Below are 16,824 nucleotides of genomic sequence, written 5' to 3' on the forward strand. Positions count from 1 at the left end.
TTTTGTTATTTCTACATACATACTGGACTCAGTGTTGTCTTTGAACATGCTAACCAAAAGAGCTAATCTCCTACTTTACTCATTTTATTTCCCATGGCTGTTAGCTGAAAAGGTGGTGAAAAGGAATTGTATACCATGTTTATTGCTGGGAACTTGCCATGGCACCCAGGGTGGCAATTTTACAGAAGGCCTTTCAAATCGGTCTGTCCTCGGCTGCCAGTCCCTGGCATGGTGTCTAGCCCTGTCTAATAGACTTGTGGCAAAAGGGTTTACGTTTAGACACACTGACCTGGATTTTGAGGTCAGTAATGAACAGACGCCACCAGTGTTCATCACGCTTCAACTTGCCCACAGGTTTTCTCTTGGCGTTTGTACAGAACTTGAAGTAATTAGAAATCCATTCAGGCACTGCGATCTGTGCAGTGGGTCTGGCACCTGTGTGTCTCTGTAACCGATAGAGATTGGAGAATGGTTAACGAGCAGCACACAAACTGAACCAGAAAATGTCCGAATATTTATTTCCAAGACAAATCATGTACTGAATGTGAAATGGAGATGGGGGGGAGGGGGGGTGGATGGGGTGGTTGGTGAGGGATGGCATGGGGGCTGGGGGGGGGCAGGGGGCGCTCGTTAAGTTGATTAGATGGCTAGAATACGATGCAGAATGATGCCAAATAGCACAAGTTCATTAGCTGAGGTAGCTTTTGGAAGATTGCCTCCATGCTTTGTACCATGTTGCAGCCACTTCATAGAATCCCTACAGTGTAGACGAAGGCCATTCGGCCCATCGAGCCTGTACTGACAACAATCCCACCCAAGCCCTATCCCCGTAACCCACATATTTACCCTGCTATTCCTCCTGACACTAAGGGGCGATTTATCATGGCCAATCCACCTAACCAGCACATCTTTGGAGTGTGGGAGGAAACCGGAGCACCCGGAGAAAATCCACACAGACATGGGGAGAACGTGCAGACTCCACACAGTGGCCGGGATGGAACCCGGGTCCCTGGCGCTGTGAGGCAGCAGTGCTAACCACTGTGCCACCCAAATTTTGTGATTTTAGACTCTACCTGGCACTTAATCTAGCCTGAGACTCCAGTGCCTCACCAAAGAAGTGTTACATTAACAAAGATGCCATGTTTCAGACAAGACATCAAACCAAGTATCTGTCTGCCTTATCAAGTGGACTTGAAAGATAATCAAGACATGTTTCAACGAAGAGCAGGGGAGTTCTCCCTGGCGTCCTGGACAACTTTCAGCCCTTGATCATCACCCCTCTGCAGGTCATTGTCACATTGCTGTTTGTGGGAACTTGCTATGAGGAGCTTTGATGTCATGTTTCTTACTTTGCAATTATATTTCAAAAGTAGTTAACTTGCTGTTAAGCACTTTTGGAAATCTACGGTCATGAAAGATTTGATGTAAATGCTAGTCTTTTAGTGCAGTCAAGATGGATTTCTTGATGACCAAACGGCCATGCTTTGGTTGTGACAAATCGAGGTCTCTTTGGGTAGACAGTAAAGACTTACAGCACAGAAAAGTAGTCACTGTTCTTACTGAGAATAATACCATCAAAGGAAAGCTCATCATTCATCTGTTTGCAGTTTGTAGGACCATATCTCCAAAACCTCCTGGAATTGGGTGTCACAGTGGCACAGTGGTTAGCACTGCTGCCTCACAGCACCAGGGACCCGGGTTCGATTCCTGGCTTGGGTCACTGTCTGTGTGGAGTCTGCACGTTCTGCCCGTGTCTGCGTGGGTTTCTCTGGTGCTCCGGTTTCCTCCCACAGTTTGAAGATGTGCATGTTAGGTAGATTGGCCATGCTAAATTGCCCCTTAGTGTTTAAAGATGTGTAGTTCAGGGGGTGATTGGGGGGTGGGTAAATACATGGGGTGATGGTGTTGGGTTTGGGTAGGATTCTTCATCGGAGAGTTGGTGCAGACTCGATGGGCCGAGTGGCTTGCTTCTGCACTGTAGGAATTCGATGATTCTAAAACATGCCAACCCACCCTTTAATAAAATTTTCATTAGTTTAAGAAGTTTACAAAAAAGCTTTATCACCATTTGCATGTCAAATATAATATTACATCCTGTTTCTCTTTTCCTCACTTCTTCCCTTGCTGGGAGCTTTTTAAAATAATTCTCCCTGTCTTCTCTTTTTATTCCAGCTTCTCTTCGGTTTTTGCGCTGTTTTTGTGTTTTGCACATGCGCATTAGGCCCTTGTTTCAATTCCCGTGGTCAGCATCCCCAATTCCCAAAGAAACTGGGGTCTCCTGTGTATGTGCCAACCAGGACAGGGCTTCACATGTATGGTTTGGAATGTTTTATGTTGGTGATCCAAACCGTGCATGTGCCAGTCTAGGCTGCGCAAGCGCAGTTCTGACTTTTCCATTGGTCATGCGCATGGGCCTAACCGATGTGAAAATTCTTTATTCGGCGAGCCTTCCCGAAAAGAGGCAGCGCAGGCCTCTTACCCGTAGTCCAGCCACCTTCACGGGGAGGCGATGGCTTCGTGGTATTATCGCTCGACTATTAATCCAGACACTCAGCTAATGTTCTGGGAACCCGGGTTCGAATCACACCATGGCAGGTGGTGGAATTTGAATTCAATAAAAAATATCTGGAATTAAAAATCTATTGATAACCATGATCCGGTGTCCATTGTCAGAAAAAAACATCTGGTTCACTAATGTCCTTTTCGGGAAGTTAATCTGCCATCCTTACCTGGTCTGGTCTACATGTGACTCCAGAGCCACAGCACTGTGGTTGACTCTCAACTGCCCTCGGACAACTAGGGATGGGCAACAAATGCTGGCCAGCCAGTAACACCCGTGCCCCAAAAATGATTTTTTAAAAATTACACTTCAGCAAGATTCCACCCCTTGTTTCAATCACAGTTCAATAATAATGTTCTTGGTATTTTTACAGAGACAGCTAAAACATGAAGCCAAGAAAGCTATCAACCAACTGGACCTACGCGTCTTGAAGCACGGTGATCAGGTGTGTATTGCTGACACATGGGAGACAGTGGTGTAATGGTATTGTTACTGAGTGAGCAATCCAGAGGCACAGGGTAACGCTCTGGGGTCCCAGGTTCAAATCCTACCACAGCAGGTGGTGAAATCTGATGTTTGGGGCGGCACGGTGGCACAGTGGTTAGCACTGTTGCCTCACAGCTCCAGGAACCTGGGTTCGATTCCCGGCTTGGGTCACTGTCTGTGTGGAGTTTGCACATTCTCCCCGTGTTTGCGTGGGTTTCCTCCGGGTGCTCCGGTTTCCTCCCACAGTCCAAAGATGTGTGGGTTAGGTTGATTGGACATGTTAAATTAACCCTTAGTGTCCTGGGATGTGATAGGTTAGAGGGATTAGCAGAGTAACTAAGCGGGGATAGGGCCTGGGTGGGATTGTGGTCGGTGCAGACTCGATGGGCCGAATGGCCTCCTTCTGCACTGTAGGGATTCTATGATTCTATGACATGGTTTAGTATGATTAAATAACAACTACTGGGTATCTACGGATTGTTTTCTGAGGGGTGGGTGATAAATGAATGCCATAACAGAAAGCGAATCTCTTATTAAAAGCCCCCTGTTGATTTACCCTTTTTTTGTACAATGAGTTTTTAGTGTCATTTTTAAGTGTTGATACAGTAATGTCCACCTCTGTACTATTTATTGCACTGGAGCCAATGATTTGTTCTGGAAGAGGCAACAAAAACAATCCTTACTCTGGAAATGACCGTCTATTTGGACATTTTTGAACTCCTTTGTCGTGGAATTTTCCCATCCCGCCCACTAACGGAGAACCATAGTGAGCGGGGGCGGACCATGGAAAGGTCCGTTGACCTCGGGTGGGATTTTCCGGTCTTGGGTTGAGTGTGGGCGGAAAATCCCACCCATAATGTCAGTGTAGATTTAACCCAAATTCTGAGGTTGACCACTTAGTGATGTTACTTCCTTCAAACCACCCAGGATCTAATTCAATGGCAGAAGGGACCTGAGGTGTGAAATGGCCTCTTCCTGTTCCTATATTCTGCCATTAGGTGGGAAAGTACATGCTTGGAACAATAAGGATTGTGCATATTAGAGTCGAAGAAGTTATTGTAAAGGCGTAACTGGGATTTCAACAGCTGAGGAGGGTTTGATTTCATATGGGGTGACTAGTCACCAGAGCCACAGAGGGTAACTTTTTTTCTATTCATGGTGGCACAGTGGTTAGCACTGCTGTCTCAGTGTTAGAGACCCGGGTTCAATTCCCGGCTCGGGTCACTGTCTGTGCGGAGTCTGCACGTTATTCCCGTGTCTGCGGGGGTTTCCACCGGGTGTTCTGGTTTCCTCCCACAGTCCAAAGATGTGCAGGTTAGATGGACTGGTCATGCTAAATTGCCCTTTAGTGTCAGGGGGACTAGCTAGGGTAAATACATTGGATTATGATGATTGGGCCTGGGTGCGATCGTTATCAGTACAGACTCGATGGACTGAACGGTGTCTTTCTACAATAGGATTTTATGATTTGTTCATTCTCGAATTTGAACACCACCAAACTGGTGCTCATTGCCTCTCCTGAGGCAGTCCTTTGAGAACAGAGATAATTTGCTTCCAGTCTGGTTTAGTGGGTTCTGAAGTGGCTGATGAGTCCAATGCACTAATGTTGAGACTCTGCCATGTGTGGGCTTGATGGTGCTTGATGGGTTGGGTAGATGAGCTGGTTGGAGGTTTTGTGCGTCCCCTCAAATTGGCTCTGTGCATTCCCAACAATGTCTCTCTGTGTGTTTGGTGCCTTTCCTTTTTCCTATTGGTTGGCCATAAGCCAGGGTCTCCCATGAGTCAGTGGTATGTTTGGCCTTTTCCTGGACGCTTTGAGGATATCATTGAAGGGTTTCTGCTGTCCGTAGGAGTTCCTCACTGCAACTGAGGCTCGAACTCACTGTCTGGAGAGTATCCTCAGTAAGGAGTCTAACAACACCAGGTTAAAGTCCAACAGGTTTCTTTGGTAGCAAACGCCACCAGCTTTTGGAGCGCTGCTCCTTCGTCAGATGGAGTGGAAATCTGCTCTCAAACAGGGCACAGAGACACAAAATCAAGTTACAGAATAACTTGATCTGACGAAGGAGCAGCGCTCCGAAAGCTAGTGGCGTTTACTACCAAATAAACCTGTTGGATTTTAGCCTGGTGTTGTTAGACTCCTTACTGTGTTTACCCCAGTCCAACGCCGGCATTTCCACATCATGGAGTGTATCCTACCAGTGCTTTGCTTTAAACGCTTGACTTTCACTTGTGAAAGAGGATTTCGCCCTCGAGCTGAGGATCTTTCAACACTTGTAAAATAAGTGGTTTGTTATAGAGCCACTGAGTTTGAAAAACCGTACATGCATGGTTTTTGAATGTATGCTGATTTTTAAACTGGGTGTCGCACAGTAGTTTCCATACAGTTTGGTCCCTGACTGCTCATTACTGTGCATGTGAACACAAAAGGCAACAACTCCTTCGATAGGAGGCTGTCTCGCTCGTTAGGCAGTCAGCGGAGGACAATCAACGAAAAACTGACAGCCGATTTCTCCTTTTCCTTTCTGATCTTCAGGAGACTGGTCCAGATGCTGACAGCTGTGCAGTGTGCATTGAAGCTTACAAGCCCAATGATGTTGTTCGCATCTTGACTTGCAAGTAAGTGACCGACCATTGTGTGTGTTCTTGTTTAAAATATCCACAAAGCCCAGCGTAAAGAGGAGAGCCGTGTGTGAAATAAGTTCATACCCACATTGAACTGAGCAGAATTATCCCATTTCTCTGATGGTGATGGGGAAATTGTGTAAGACAATAGTGTACTTACTCCCTTGTTGCCCTCACAATGACCATGAACTGTTTTGTCTTCACCCACTGAGCTTTTGCTGAAATGTGTTACAAATATAAAGCAAGGGAGGCTCAAAACATGAGAATGGACCAGTCTTGAAAGAGTGCTACGAAATGGGTGTGTAGAGGATTCCCCTGGGACAGCACAATAAATGTGAGAAATCTGGTTGAGAGCTGGGTTTTTCCTTGGGTAGCTAAGATTTTCTGAGGACTGCAGGTCTGGATCTTGTGACATCGACAGGTAAAACAGGTGGGCGTAGAATCTGACAACTCTTGCATTACCCAGAACAGGAAAGGGTGCAGGTTAGGGTTGATTGGCCATGCTAAATTGACCCTAGTGTCAGGAGGAATAGCAGGGTAATTATGTGGGATTACAGGAATAGGGCCTGGGTGGGATTATGGCCGGTGCAGACTCCAGGGGCCGAATGGCCTCCTTCTGCACTGTAGGGATTCTATGATTCTATGAAATGGGCCTTGCTTGTAGATGGCATCTTACCATATCTTGATGATCTTCCAAAGTGAGCGACCATTAGTTAATTGCTTCAAGTGCAGTCATGGTTGCTCCATTTGTGAACTTTCGACCAACTTGCCCATCTGATTTCTTTAAATTCTGATTTGCCGTTGAATTGCACAGAACAAACTCCAGCACTGTCCACTTCCCTTTCGACCACATGCTCCTTGGAGCTGTATTTCCTCAACAAAAAAATGTTCTTATTTAAATATGACTCAGCGTGCAACCCGCATCAAGAACGTACATGAGGACAGTGAGAGAGTAGTATAGTGTACATTCAAGTTTCGATGTTGTTTCTCCTGCTCTATGGGGATACCAGTTTTCTTACTTTAGAAAGTTGAATTGCTCGCAAGTGAAACGTAACAACATCCCAGTCAGCTGTGCGATAATCTCTTTGCAATTGACTGAGAGTACCCGATGAACTTCAGTGGTTTTTCAGGGTATCATTGATTTATTTATGAGTGTCACAAGTAGGCTTCCATTAACACTGCAATGAAGTTACTGTGAAATTCCTCTAGTCGCCACACTCCGGCACCTATATGGGTACACTGAGGGAGAATTTAGCATGGACAATGCACCTAACCAGCGCGTCTTTCAGGCTGTGGGAGGAAACCAGAGCACCCGGAGAAAACCCACGCCGAACACGGGAAGAATGTGCAGACTCCTCACAGAGAGTGACCCAATCCAGGAATCGAACCCAGGTCCCAGTCGCTGTGAGGCAGCAGTGCTAACCACTGTACCACCCTGTCACCCTTGGGCTTAACTGCAAATTTCTCAGAAGGCTAAGGAAATTTGGCACTCAATTGGATTCTCTCTAACTGATACAGATGCATGACAGAAAGTATTCTTTCTGGTTGTATCACAGCCTGGTTTGGCTCCTGCTCTGCTCAAGGCCACAAGAAACTACAAAAAGTCGTGAGTGCAGCCCAATCCATCTCACAAATCAGCCTCCCATCCATTGACTCTGTCTATACTTCCTACTGCCTCGGAAAAGCGGCCAGCATAATCAAGGGCCCCACGGACATACTCTTTTCCACCTTCTTCCACCAGAAAAAAGATGCAAAAGTCTGAAATCATATACCAACTAACTCAAAAACAGTTTCTTCTCTGCTGCCGTCAGACTTTTGAATGGATCTACCTCACACTCAGTTGATTTTTCTCTATACCCTAGCTATGATTGTAACACTACATTCTCTCCTTCTACATTCTACACTGCACTTTCTTCTTTCCTTCTCTATGAATGGTATACTTTGTCTGTATAGCGCACAAGAAACAATACTTTTCACTGTATGTTAATACATGTGACAATAATAAATCAAATCAAAATTTATCTCCTCTCAATCCGTTCGTCAGGCGTTGTTCTGCCTAGATCACTGTGCCTTGTACACACTGTAATTACTTTCAAAGGTATTTACAAGCATGTCTTAAGGCAGAATCAAGTGAATAGGCCTGCTTATTTTCCCAAGCTCCTGGGAATTGTGTGGAGACTCCTGCTCGCTAAACAGATCTCTAAGTAAAGTTCTCATCTGTTATAGTGATCTAAACAAAAACATGACAGCTTGGGGCCGGACCTTGTGACTGTAGGTATGGTTGTGAGTAATCTTGTGACTAAAGGTGTTATGGTGAGTGATCTTGTGATTGGAATGCAACAGGATCTAAACCAATAGCTACCTAATGTCAATGCCTGAGAAAAACAACTGTGGTGCATTGAAGCATTCGCTGTCATCAAAACCACCTCTGCTTACCTTGAGCATTTATTTTGTCTTGAGGCCAAGTGCTACAGGTCATAATGCCGCGTCTGAAATGTTTAAGGCAGAGAGCACCAGAATCAATGAGCAATGTCCAACATTACCGCGTGATCACCGCAAACCTGTTTGGAAAAAGTCTGTTGTTGCTGCAAGCATCATCACTAACTACCTGGCAAATATTTAGTTTACTTGTTTACAAGGAATGGGTGTAATTGTGTAAAATGCCTGTCGCACTGAGGTGTGCACTTTTGGCCTCTTGTTTTCCCCCCCCATCTGAATCACAGATTCATACAGTGCAGAAGAGACCCTTCGGCCCATTGAGTCTGCACCGGCATGTGATAAACACCTGACCTCCCAGCTAATCCCATTTACCAGCACTTGACCCATAGGCCTGAATGTTATGATGTGCCAAGTGCCCATCCAGGTACTTTTTAAAGGATGTGAGGCAACCCGCCTCCACCACCCTCTCAGGCAGCACATTCCAAACCATCACCTCCCTCTGGGTAAAGCAGCTTTTCCTCACATCCCCTGGGATTGCCTTACATCCTTTAAAAGGTATCTGATTGATCTTGCAAATTGTGATAGAATCATAGAATCGCTACAGTGCAGAAGAAGACCATTTGGCCCATCGAGGCTCCACCGACAACAATCCCACCCAAGTCCCATCCCCATAACCCCACATATTTACCCTCCGAATCCCCCTGACACTATGGGGCAATTTATCATGGCCAATCGACCTAACCCCGCACATCTTTGGACTGTGGGAGGAAACTGGTGCACCCAGAGGAAACCCACGCAGGCATGGGGAGAATGTGCAGACTCCACGCAGTCACCTGAGGATGGAATTGAACCCAGGTCCCTTGTGCTGTGAGGCAATGGTGCTAACCACTGTGCCACCCGTGCCGCCCAGTAAGTCAGTGGCGAAGCAGAAGCACATGCTGTTGACTGCATATATTAAGCTGATCTATTTCTCTTCACCCTATCTGGAACTACAACAACATATTCTGCACCCTCTCCTCCTTCTCTGAGTGGTATATTTTTGACTATATCATGCACATGAAATAATACTTTTCACTGTATCCCAATACATGTGACAATAATAGCTTTATATTCCAGATTTGAGTTTAAATTCCACCAGCTGTTGTAGTGGGATTTGAATCTGTGTCCCCAGAGTATTAACCTGGGCCTCTGAATTACTAGTACAGTGACATTAGCAAGGCACCACCGTCTCTCCCCAGATGTGCAGGGTTACCAGAGTTTTGGAATGCAGTTACGGTGGCACAGTGGTTAGCACTGCTGCCTCACAGCGCTAGAGACCCATGTTCGGTTCCCAGCTTGGGTCAATATCTGTGTGGAGTTTGCACGTTCTCCCTGTGTCTGCATTGTTTGCACATTTCCACATTCTCCCCGTGTCTGCATAGTTTCCTCCGGGTGCTCCGGTTTCCTCCCACAGTCCAAAGACATGCTGGTTATGTTACCAGAATGCTGCCTGGTTTGGAGGGTAGGTCTTATGAGGAAAGGTTGAGGGAGCTAGGGCTGTTCTCTCTGGAGCGGAGGAGGTTGAGGGGAGACTTAATAGAGGTTTATAAAATGATGAAGGGGATAGATAGAGTGAACGTTCAAAGACTATTTCCGCGGGTGGATGGAGCTATTACAAGGGGGCATAACTATAGGGTTCATGGTGGGAGATATAGGAAGGATGTCCGAGGTAGGTTCTTTACTCAGAGAGTGGTTGGGGTGTGGAATGGACTGCCTGCAGTGATAGTGGAGTCAGACACTTTAGGAACATTTAAGCGGTTATTGGATAGGCACATGGAGCACACCAGGATGATAGGGAGTGGGATAGCTTGATCTTGGTTTCAGATAAAGCTCGGCACAACATCGTGGGCCGAAGGGCCTGTCCTGTGCTGTACTGTTCTATGTTCGATGGTTAGGTGCATTGGCCATGCTAAATTCTCCCTCCGTGTACCTGAACAGGCACCGGAGTGTGGCTACTATGGGATTTTCACAGTAACTTAATTGCAATGTGAATGTAAACTAATCACTTATTGACTAATCAATAAACTTTCTTCTTTCTCCTTTCCCCCACTTCCCTCCTCTCACCCCTTTTCCAAAAAATGGGGGAATTCTTGATGTGGGGTGTCTGGGTAAGGGCTGGGGAAAATCAGAGAATGACATCTCACCGCTGAGGTTCCTGTTTCAGTGGACTTGCGAGATTTTCAGCCAGTGTCATTATTTTCATTGCGAATGGTGGCAGAAAACTCCAGCTGCTATAACAGCGTTCCTAGGTGAACAAGAAAGAATTTGCACTAGTTATTACGTCCTCCAGACATCCCAAAGTACCTCTCAGCCAATTAATGGCTTTTGAAATGTGACCACTTTTTTTTAGTAGGTGACCATGGCACAGCATGGTACCCAAGCAGTATAAAGAGAAATGACCACGTAATCTGTTATAATCCTGGAACTCCCTTCCTAACGGCATTGTGGGTCAACCCACAGCACATGGACTGCAGCGATTCAAGAAGGCAGCTCACCACCGCCTTCTCAAGGGCAACTAGGGATGGGCAATAAATGCTGGCCAGCCAGCGACGCCCATGTCCCATGAATGAATAAAAATCTGTCTGAAGGTGTTTCGAGGGATGAATGTTGGCCAGGACATCATCAGCCATGGTTCTCTTGCCAAAGTTTTAGTGATCGTTTTGGGAACATTGATTCAAAATACTCATACATTTGGTAGGAAATAGCTTAATGAGCACTCAGTTCACTGCAGTTTTTCAATCAGGTCGGCAACCAGTGGGGGAGGCAATAAATGATGGCGGCTCCCAAAACTCAAGGGCTGGGACTCGCTCAGGCGAGATTGAAAATTCCTGCCCGAGGTCAACGGACATTTCCGTTGTCCGTCCCTCGCCTGCTTCGATTCCATGGCAGGCGGGGCGGTAGAATTCCGGTGAAGATGTTTTAAATGATATGATGTGACCTTTCTTCACAGCCACATATTCCACAAGAATTGCATCGATCCTTGGCTTCTGGAGCACCGAACCTGTCCCATGTGTAAATGTGACATCCTGAAAGCGCTTGGAATCGAGGTAAGTTCATTCTGGGCTTGTTAATGCCTTATTGTAAAGTTTGCAATAGGGAAAAGTGAATCGTTACAATGGTATGCATGAACCTTTTGTAGATACATACATTTCATTTGTATAGCCCCTTAGGTGACTGGCGGTTGTTGCAAAGTATTTTGGAGCAGATGCGCTATTATTGAAGCGCAGCCACTGTTTCAAGATAGGATAACGTGGCAGACATTCTGCGCACAGCAAGATCCCATAATGTGATAATGACCAGATCATCTGTTCTCGAGATGTTAGCTGTGGGATCTGCACAACAGGCTAGTCTTTGAAATAGTGCCATGAGATCTTTTTATTTGCCCACCAGAGGGGACAGACAGGAGTTTAATGTCTCATATTTTTATTCTTTCGTGGGACATGGACGTCACTGGCTAGCCAGCATTTATTACCAATCCCTAGTTGCCCTTAGCTAGGCAATTTCAGAGGGCAGTTAAGAGTCAACCACATTGCTGTGGCTCTGGAGTCACATGTAGGCCAGACTGGGTAAGAACGGCAGATTTTCTTCCCTAAAGGACATCAGTGAACCAGATGGGTTTTCCAACAATTGACAATGATTTCATGGTCATCAGTAGATTCTTGATTCCAGATTTTTTTTAAAATTGAATTCAAATTCCACCATCTGCCGTGGTGGGATTCGAACCCGGGTCCCTAGAACATTACCTGAGTATCTGGATTAATCGTCTGGCAATAATACCACTAGGCCATCGCCTCCCCCCTGATAGTGTAGCGCACCACAGTGTCTATGTGTTCAAGACTCTGTAGTGCGACTGACAGCCTTCAGTCTCCAAGGTGAGAGTGCTGCTACCTGAGAAATTCCTGACATCTTCCTATACCACTCCTCTGTAGGACTGTCTATAAAACTTTGCCCACAGTGCTTAATTGGAGGCAGCATTGAGTTGTCTCCATCAGGAACTGGACTGTGTGCCCAAACTTCTTTTGCAGAGTTTGCAGCTTTCAAATGCGACACTTAAGCATTTGAGTTTCACCTCCCCCAACCCCCCTCCCCTCCTCCCCCAACGCCCCTCCCCTCCTCCCCCAACTCCTTCTCTCATCCATGTATTGATTTCTACTTGATGCAGATTGACATAGAAAAGGCTGAAGCAACACCAGAAACTGAGGAAGCATCCAGTAATCCTCAAAGAGCTGTGCAGGACAGACACACCGAGGTTCCCGAGAGTGCCATTTATACTCTACCGACTGCTTTTGGGCCTGATCATCGAACGGACGAATCTCCTGTAACTGAGGACAATCACTATTTCAGTGAGTAGTCACGTAGGCGAGATTTTCTCCCGTATCGGTGAAGGCCGGTGTCAGGCGGGCAAACTGCCCTTTAGTCCGCCCATGGCAATGGCAGCTTTTTCCGCCGTACCGTGTGGCACTTGGAGGAGATGCATTGCTGGTGTGAATTGCCCACCCCACCTTCAGATCAGCACCTCAGTGATCCAGGCACCATTTTTAACGACCAGCCCCACACATACCAGGAAACAGTCCTTCACCCAGTGTATCCACCTAGCATGACCCTCTTTCCCACCCCCCCACCGTCCCCCAATGCACTGCGCTCACCTCTGAGCTCCCCAGGTGTACACCTTCTGAGACCAGTCACCCTTCATGCCGTTCTGACTCCACACAGCTATGGATGCACTTTCTATAAGTGGGTCTGTGCCCCTGGCACACAGGCCTGTTAGTGACATGGTAACTTATTGCGATGAGGTTCCTGAAGTTGAACGGCAGGAAACGTGGCCCGTCACTGATGGGCGAAGGGACAGTCACTTCCTGCTTCTACGTTGATGTGAAGCATGACTTTGGCCTTCTCGCGACATTCTCCACTCTCAACATCAAGGCCGCCCAACACGGACGGGTGCGGAAAGTTCCAGCCATGGTCTGCCGTGAGTCTGGCTCAACTGCGATTGGTTTTCACTCTGAGCATGTGCAGAAATGTGCTCGAGGTCAAAGCGACTTGATTTGCTTTGAGAAGTCAGTGCAGTTTTTAAAAAAATATATCATGGGCGGGATTTTACCACCTCGCTTGACCCAAAACCGGAAAATCCCACCCAAGGTCAACGGACCTTCCCATTGTCCATCCCTAGCCCACTCCAATTCCCGTGGCAGGCGGGGCGGTAGAATTCCGGCGCTTGTGTACTATATCCTGCACCCTCTCCTTTCCTTCTCCCCTATGTACTCTATGAATTATATGCTTTGTCTGCATAGTGCAAGAAACATAGAATCCCTACAGCATAGGAGGAGGCCATTCAACCTATCGAGCCTGCACTGACAACAATCCCACCCAGGCCCTATCCCCCCGTAACCCGACATATTTACCCTGCTAATCCCCCTGACGTTCGGATCAGTTTAGCATGGCCAACCAACCTAACCTGCACAGATTTGGACTATGGGAGGAAACCGGAGCGCCCGGAGGAAACCCACGCAGACACAGGGAGAATGTGCAAACTCCACACAGACAGTCACCCCAGGCCGGAATTGAACCCTGGTCCCTGGCGCTGTGAGTCAGCAGCGCTAGCCACCGTGCCGCCCAAAACATTCCACTGTGTCCCATATGATGATAAATCAAATCTAAATGTGTTCTCGGAACATACTAAATTTTTAAAAACATCATGCGTGTTTGAAATATTTCTTAGCTGTCTTATTTACAAATACCTCCTTCCCTTCCACTCGCCTCTGACTCTCTGTGTTCTCCACAGGCGAAGAACAGCATCTCTTCAATAATGACGCTCGGGTGAATTCTCTGTCTGTATACGTCCTGCCACAAGACAACCCCGGCTATGAAGAGATTGATCTCCGGAATGAAGAGAAGTCATGAACCATTCCAAAGAAATAAAAGCCTGAAATTAAAGCCAACCATCAACTGATATGCAGGGAGCGCCTCTTAAATGAACACTCTCTGTACTTTTTTGGTTGAGGCAAAGACTTTGGAGTGGCCCACGTTCTACCTTTTTCTGCATTTTTTAAATGCCAATGTTATAAAGAGACATGATTTTTTTTTTAGAAAGCATTAATGTAACAGGCACCTCGCGATTAGTCCTGGTGCTGAAATCCTCAGCAATTCACACAATAACTGCAGCTAATTTAAACTGATGTCTGGTCACCCACAAGGCTGCGGTGAAGACACAAGACTGTTGAACGTTATTTTTCGCCCTGAAAGCTAAGACATTGACGGTTTGGAGATTGCTTAATCCTCTGGTGTTCTAATGTTTTTCTGTGTGGAGGTTTGGGGTGGTGAGGTTGGGGGGGAGGGGGGTGGTGGAGGAGAAGGTGGTAAGTAAGGGATAAGAAGAATAGATCCCACCACCCCCACGCCCTCCCCCCCCTTTCAAATTTAGATGCATTCCAGGGGACCTCCTATTCTGACTTCCCAAAATAAAACACAGCGTCAACTACCCCGAGGGACAAGAAACATTGCAAAGGATAATGCATTTAAAAAAAATTTGTATCAACGTACTCCAATAGAAGCAAATCATCAGAAACAGAGAGACACAGCAATGTCCTCCAGACCCTATGGGATTACTGTACAATAATCTCACAGGGTCTGAAAACCTAGGGTTTAAACCAGTGTATCAAATCGAATCCATTTGCAAAGGCCCCATTGCTAACACTGTGCTGACTGCTGCCCTAAATTGCACTAGATTTTGATGGAAGTGTAAGCAAATGGTTAATTGTCACCCTATTAATATAATTCCACAATAATGCAAACAAAGCCTGCGCTGTCTACTTGTGGTGTCACTCCTGGTTAATTGCATCCCTGATATGAAAAGGATCTATGATTTATCATTCTTATTATGTAAAAAGTGGTTTGGCTGCATAATTAGCGATCAATTTACCAGCATTCTGCTTCACTGAAAGCAATTTCATCTCTACATTATTTTTTGAATTTTTTTTTTCAATTCTGCAACAGTTGACTTTTCAAGGCAAACTTTGCTCATCTATTTGCAGGATCCTAAAATGAGCTGAAGACACTGTCCAATGTATGCATCAGTTGCCTTTAATCAAACCTTGTGGTCAAAGAACTTTTTCCTGTGAACATGAATCATATGCAGAATTGGCTTTCTTCATGAAAATTACTTTTTTTTTAAAATAAAGAAGCAATCCTCTTAACCCTCAATAAAGTAAATCTATTTTGGAGATAAAACATGCTTGTGAATATTTTATTTGAAGACTTTTGAGTAGTTAATTCTGTTGAACAAGAATATAAGGGAAGAAAAGATTCTGCAAGGAAGATATCAACAGGCCTAGTGAGGTATTGACATTGCAATGGCATCTTGGTAACGGGCTAGTTTTTCTATAATTTTCCAAAGCAAATTTGAGACTAATTTTTCAAATTCCAAAGAATAGTTCTTCATGATAGGCAAGGGAATATAAACTATATTGCATGAACCTGTTCACAAGTGTGCAGGATCAGGAGTTTTTGAAGGAGTAATTATAGGATGTAGGGATCTATTTTAGATTAACTTTAAACTGAAATTCCACAACTGCCTTAATTTTATATCGAGCTTGTATAGTCCTTTCACAATAATTGAGTGGAAGCATTGATATTGGATGGTGAGTGTTTAGTGCAGAAAGGGAATGGCAGTGAACTTGCCTGGTGATGCATCTCAAGTCATTTTTGCTTTTGCTCGCTGTAGGGTCTTTCAGTATCACTCAGCTTTAAACTGATGTCTGGTCACCCACAAGGCTGCGGTCAAGACACAAGACTGTTGAACGTTATTTTTCGCTCTGAAAGCTAAGACATTGACGGTTTGGGGATTGCTTAATCCTCTGGTGTTCTAATGTTTTCCTGTGTGTGGGTGTGGGGCGGGGGGTGGGGGGGAAGCGGGGGGCTTGGCATCCCAGCGAATCACCTCCCGAATCCTGTGGGAGCGATGTTTAGAGCAGAGCTGAAAAATGTAACCAAAACCCAGTGCTTTTTCCTTGCTATATTGATCTTCTAGCCCTGTTACATTGGTGGGCTGAGATTCCACAAGTTTGGCATTTTGTTATAAATGAGTGCTATAGGAGCGAGTACTTATTTTAGTGATGTTAGCCAAGTCATGCTGCTTTACTGATGTCTACAAGTGATTTTTTTTTGTTAATCAAATAATTGTAGTTGTTTTCATGCATCCAAAAACGTAAAATTTCCCCCCCTCATTGAAACTTTAACCCAATGAACCGTGCATGCACCCTAGATACAGTCCATGGAGATCCGCTTTACTGATACAAATAAGATGCATTTTAGTGGATTAAATTTAGCTTTATAGTGCATTACAGAATAGCCCTTGAGAATCCCTTTCTTAGGAAAAGTAAGATTTGGCGAGAATGGAACATTTTGCCCAGTAGTTGCTTTTCCGTTGACCGAAACAGAAAACATCTCGAAGAAGGTTTCTACCTTCACGCGAGTGTTTGTAACCTTGGCAATTATGTAACAAACTTTGGTTTCAACATCTTTGGTGCCAGATCACAGTGTTTGCTGCCTATTTTCAGCAGATGTCCGTCCCCATGTCGGGCAAATGCCAAGTCCCTAGCACTCCTTCTCACTACGGCACAAAGTCAAGAGCCACCATTTGTTTTGCATATATTCTTCCCCCTGTCCTCTTTCTGCAA

General features: G+C 45.6%; 1 protein-coding gene across 2 annotated transcripts in view; it reads left to right on the forward strand.

Moving 5' to 3' along the window:
- rnf128b (ring finger protein 128b) overlaps positions 1-15,376 on the forward strand; it is a 156,496-nt gene extending 141,120 nt beyond the window's left edge. For both annotated transcript variants that reach the window (XM_078211789.1, XM_078211788.1), the window contains exons 3-7: positions 2,934-3,005; positions 5,583-5,665; positions 11,100-11,196; positions 12,312-12,492; positions 13,932-15,376. In XM_078211789.1, the coding sequence (XP_078067915.1) occupies positions 2,934-3,005; positions 5,583-5,665; positions 11,100-11,196; positions 12,312-12,492; positions 13,932-14,050 (552 nt within the window). In that variant the 3' untranslated portion in view covers positions 14,051-15,376. The remainder of the gene's footprint in view (positions 1-2,933; positions 3,006-5,582; positions 5,666-11,099; positions 11,197-12,311; positions 12,493-13,931) is intronic.
- Positions 15,377-16,824: the final 1,448 nt, after the last annotated feature.

This window comes from Mustelus asterias, chromosome 4, assembly GCF_964213995.1.
Source record: "Mustelus asterias chromosome 4, sMusAst1.hap1.1, whole genome shotgun sequence".
Lineage (NCBI taxonomy): Eukaryota > Metazoa > Chordata > Chondrichthyes > Carcharhiniformes > Triakidae > Mustelus > Mustelus asterias.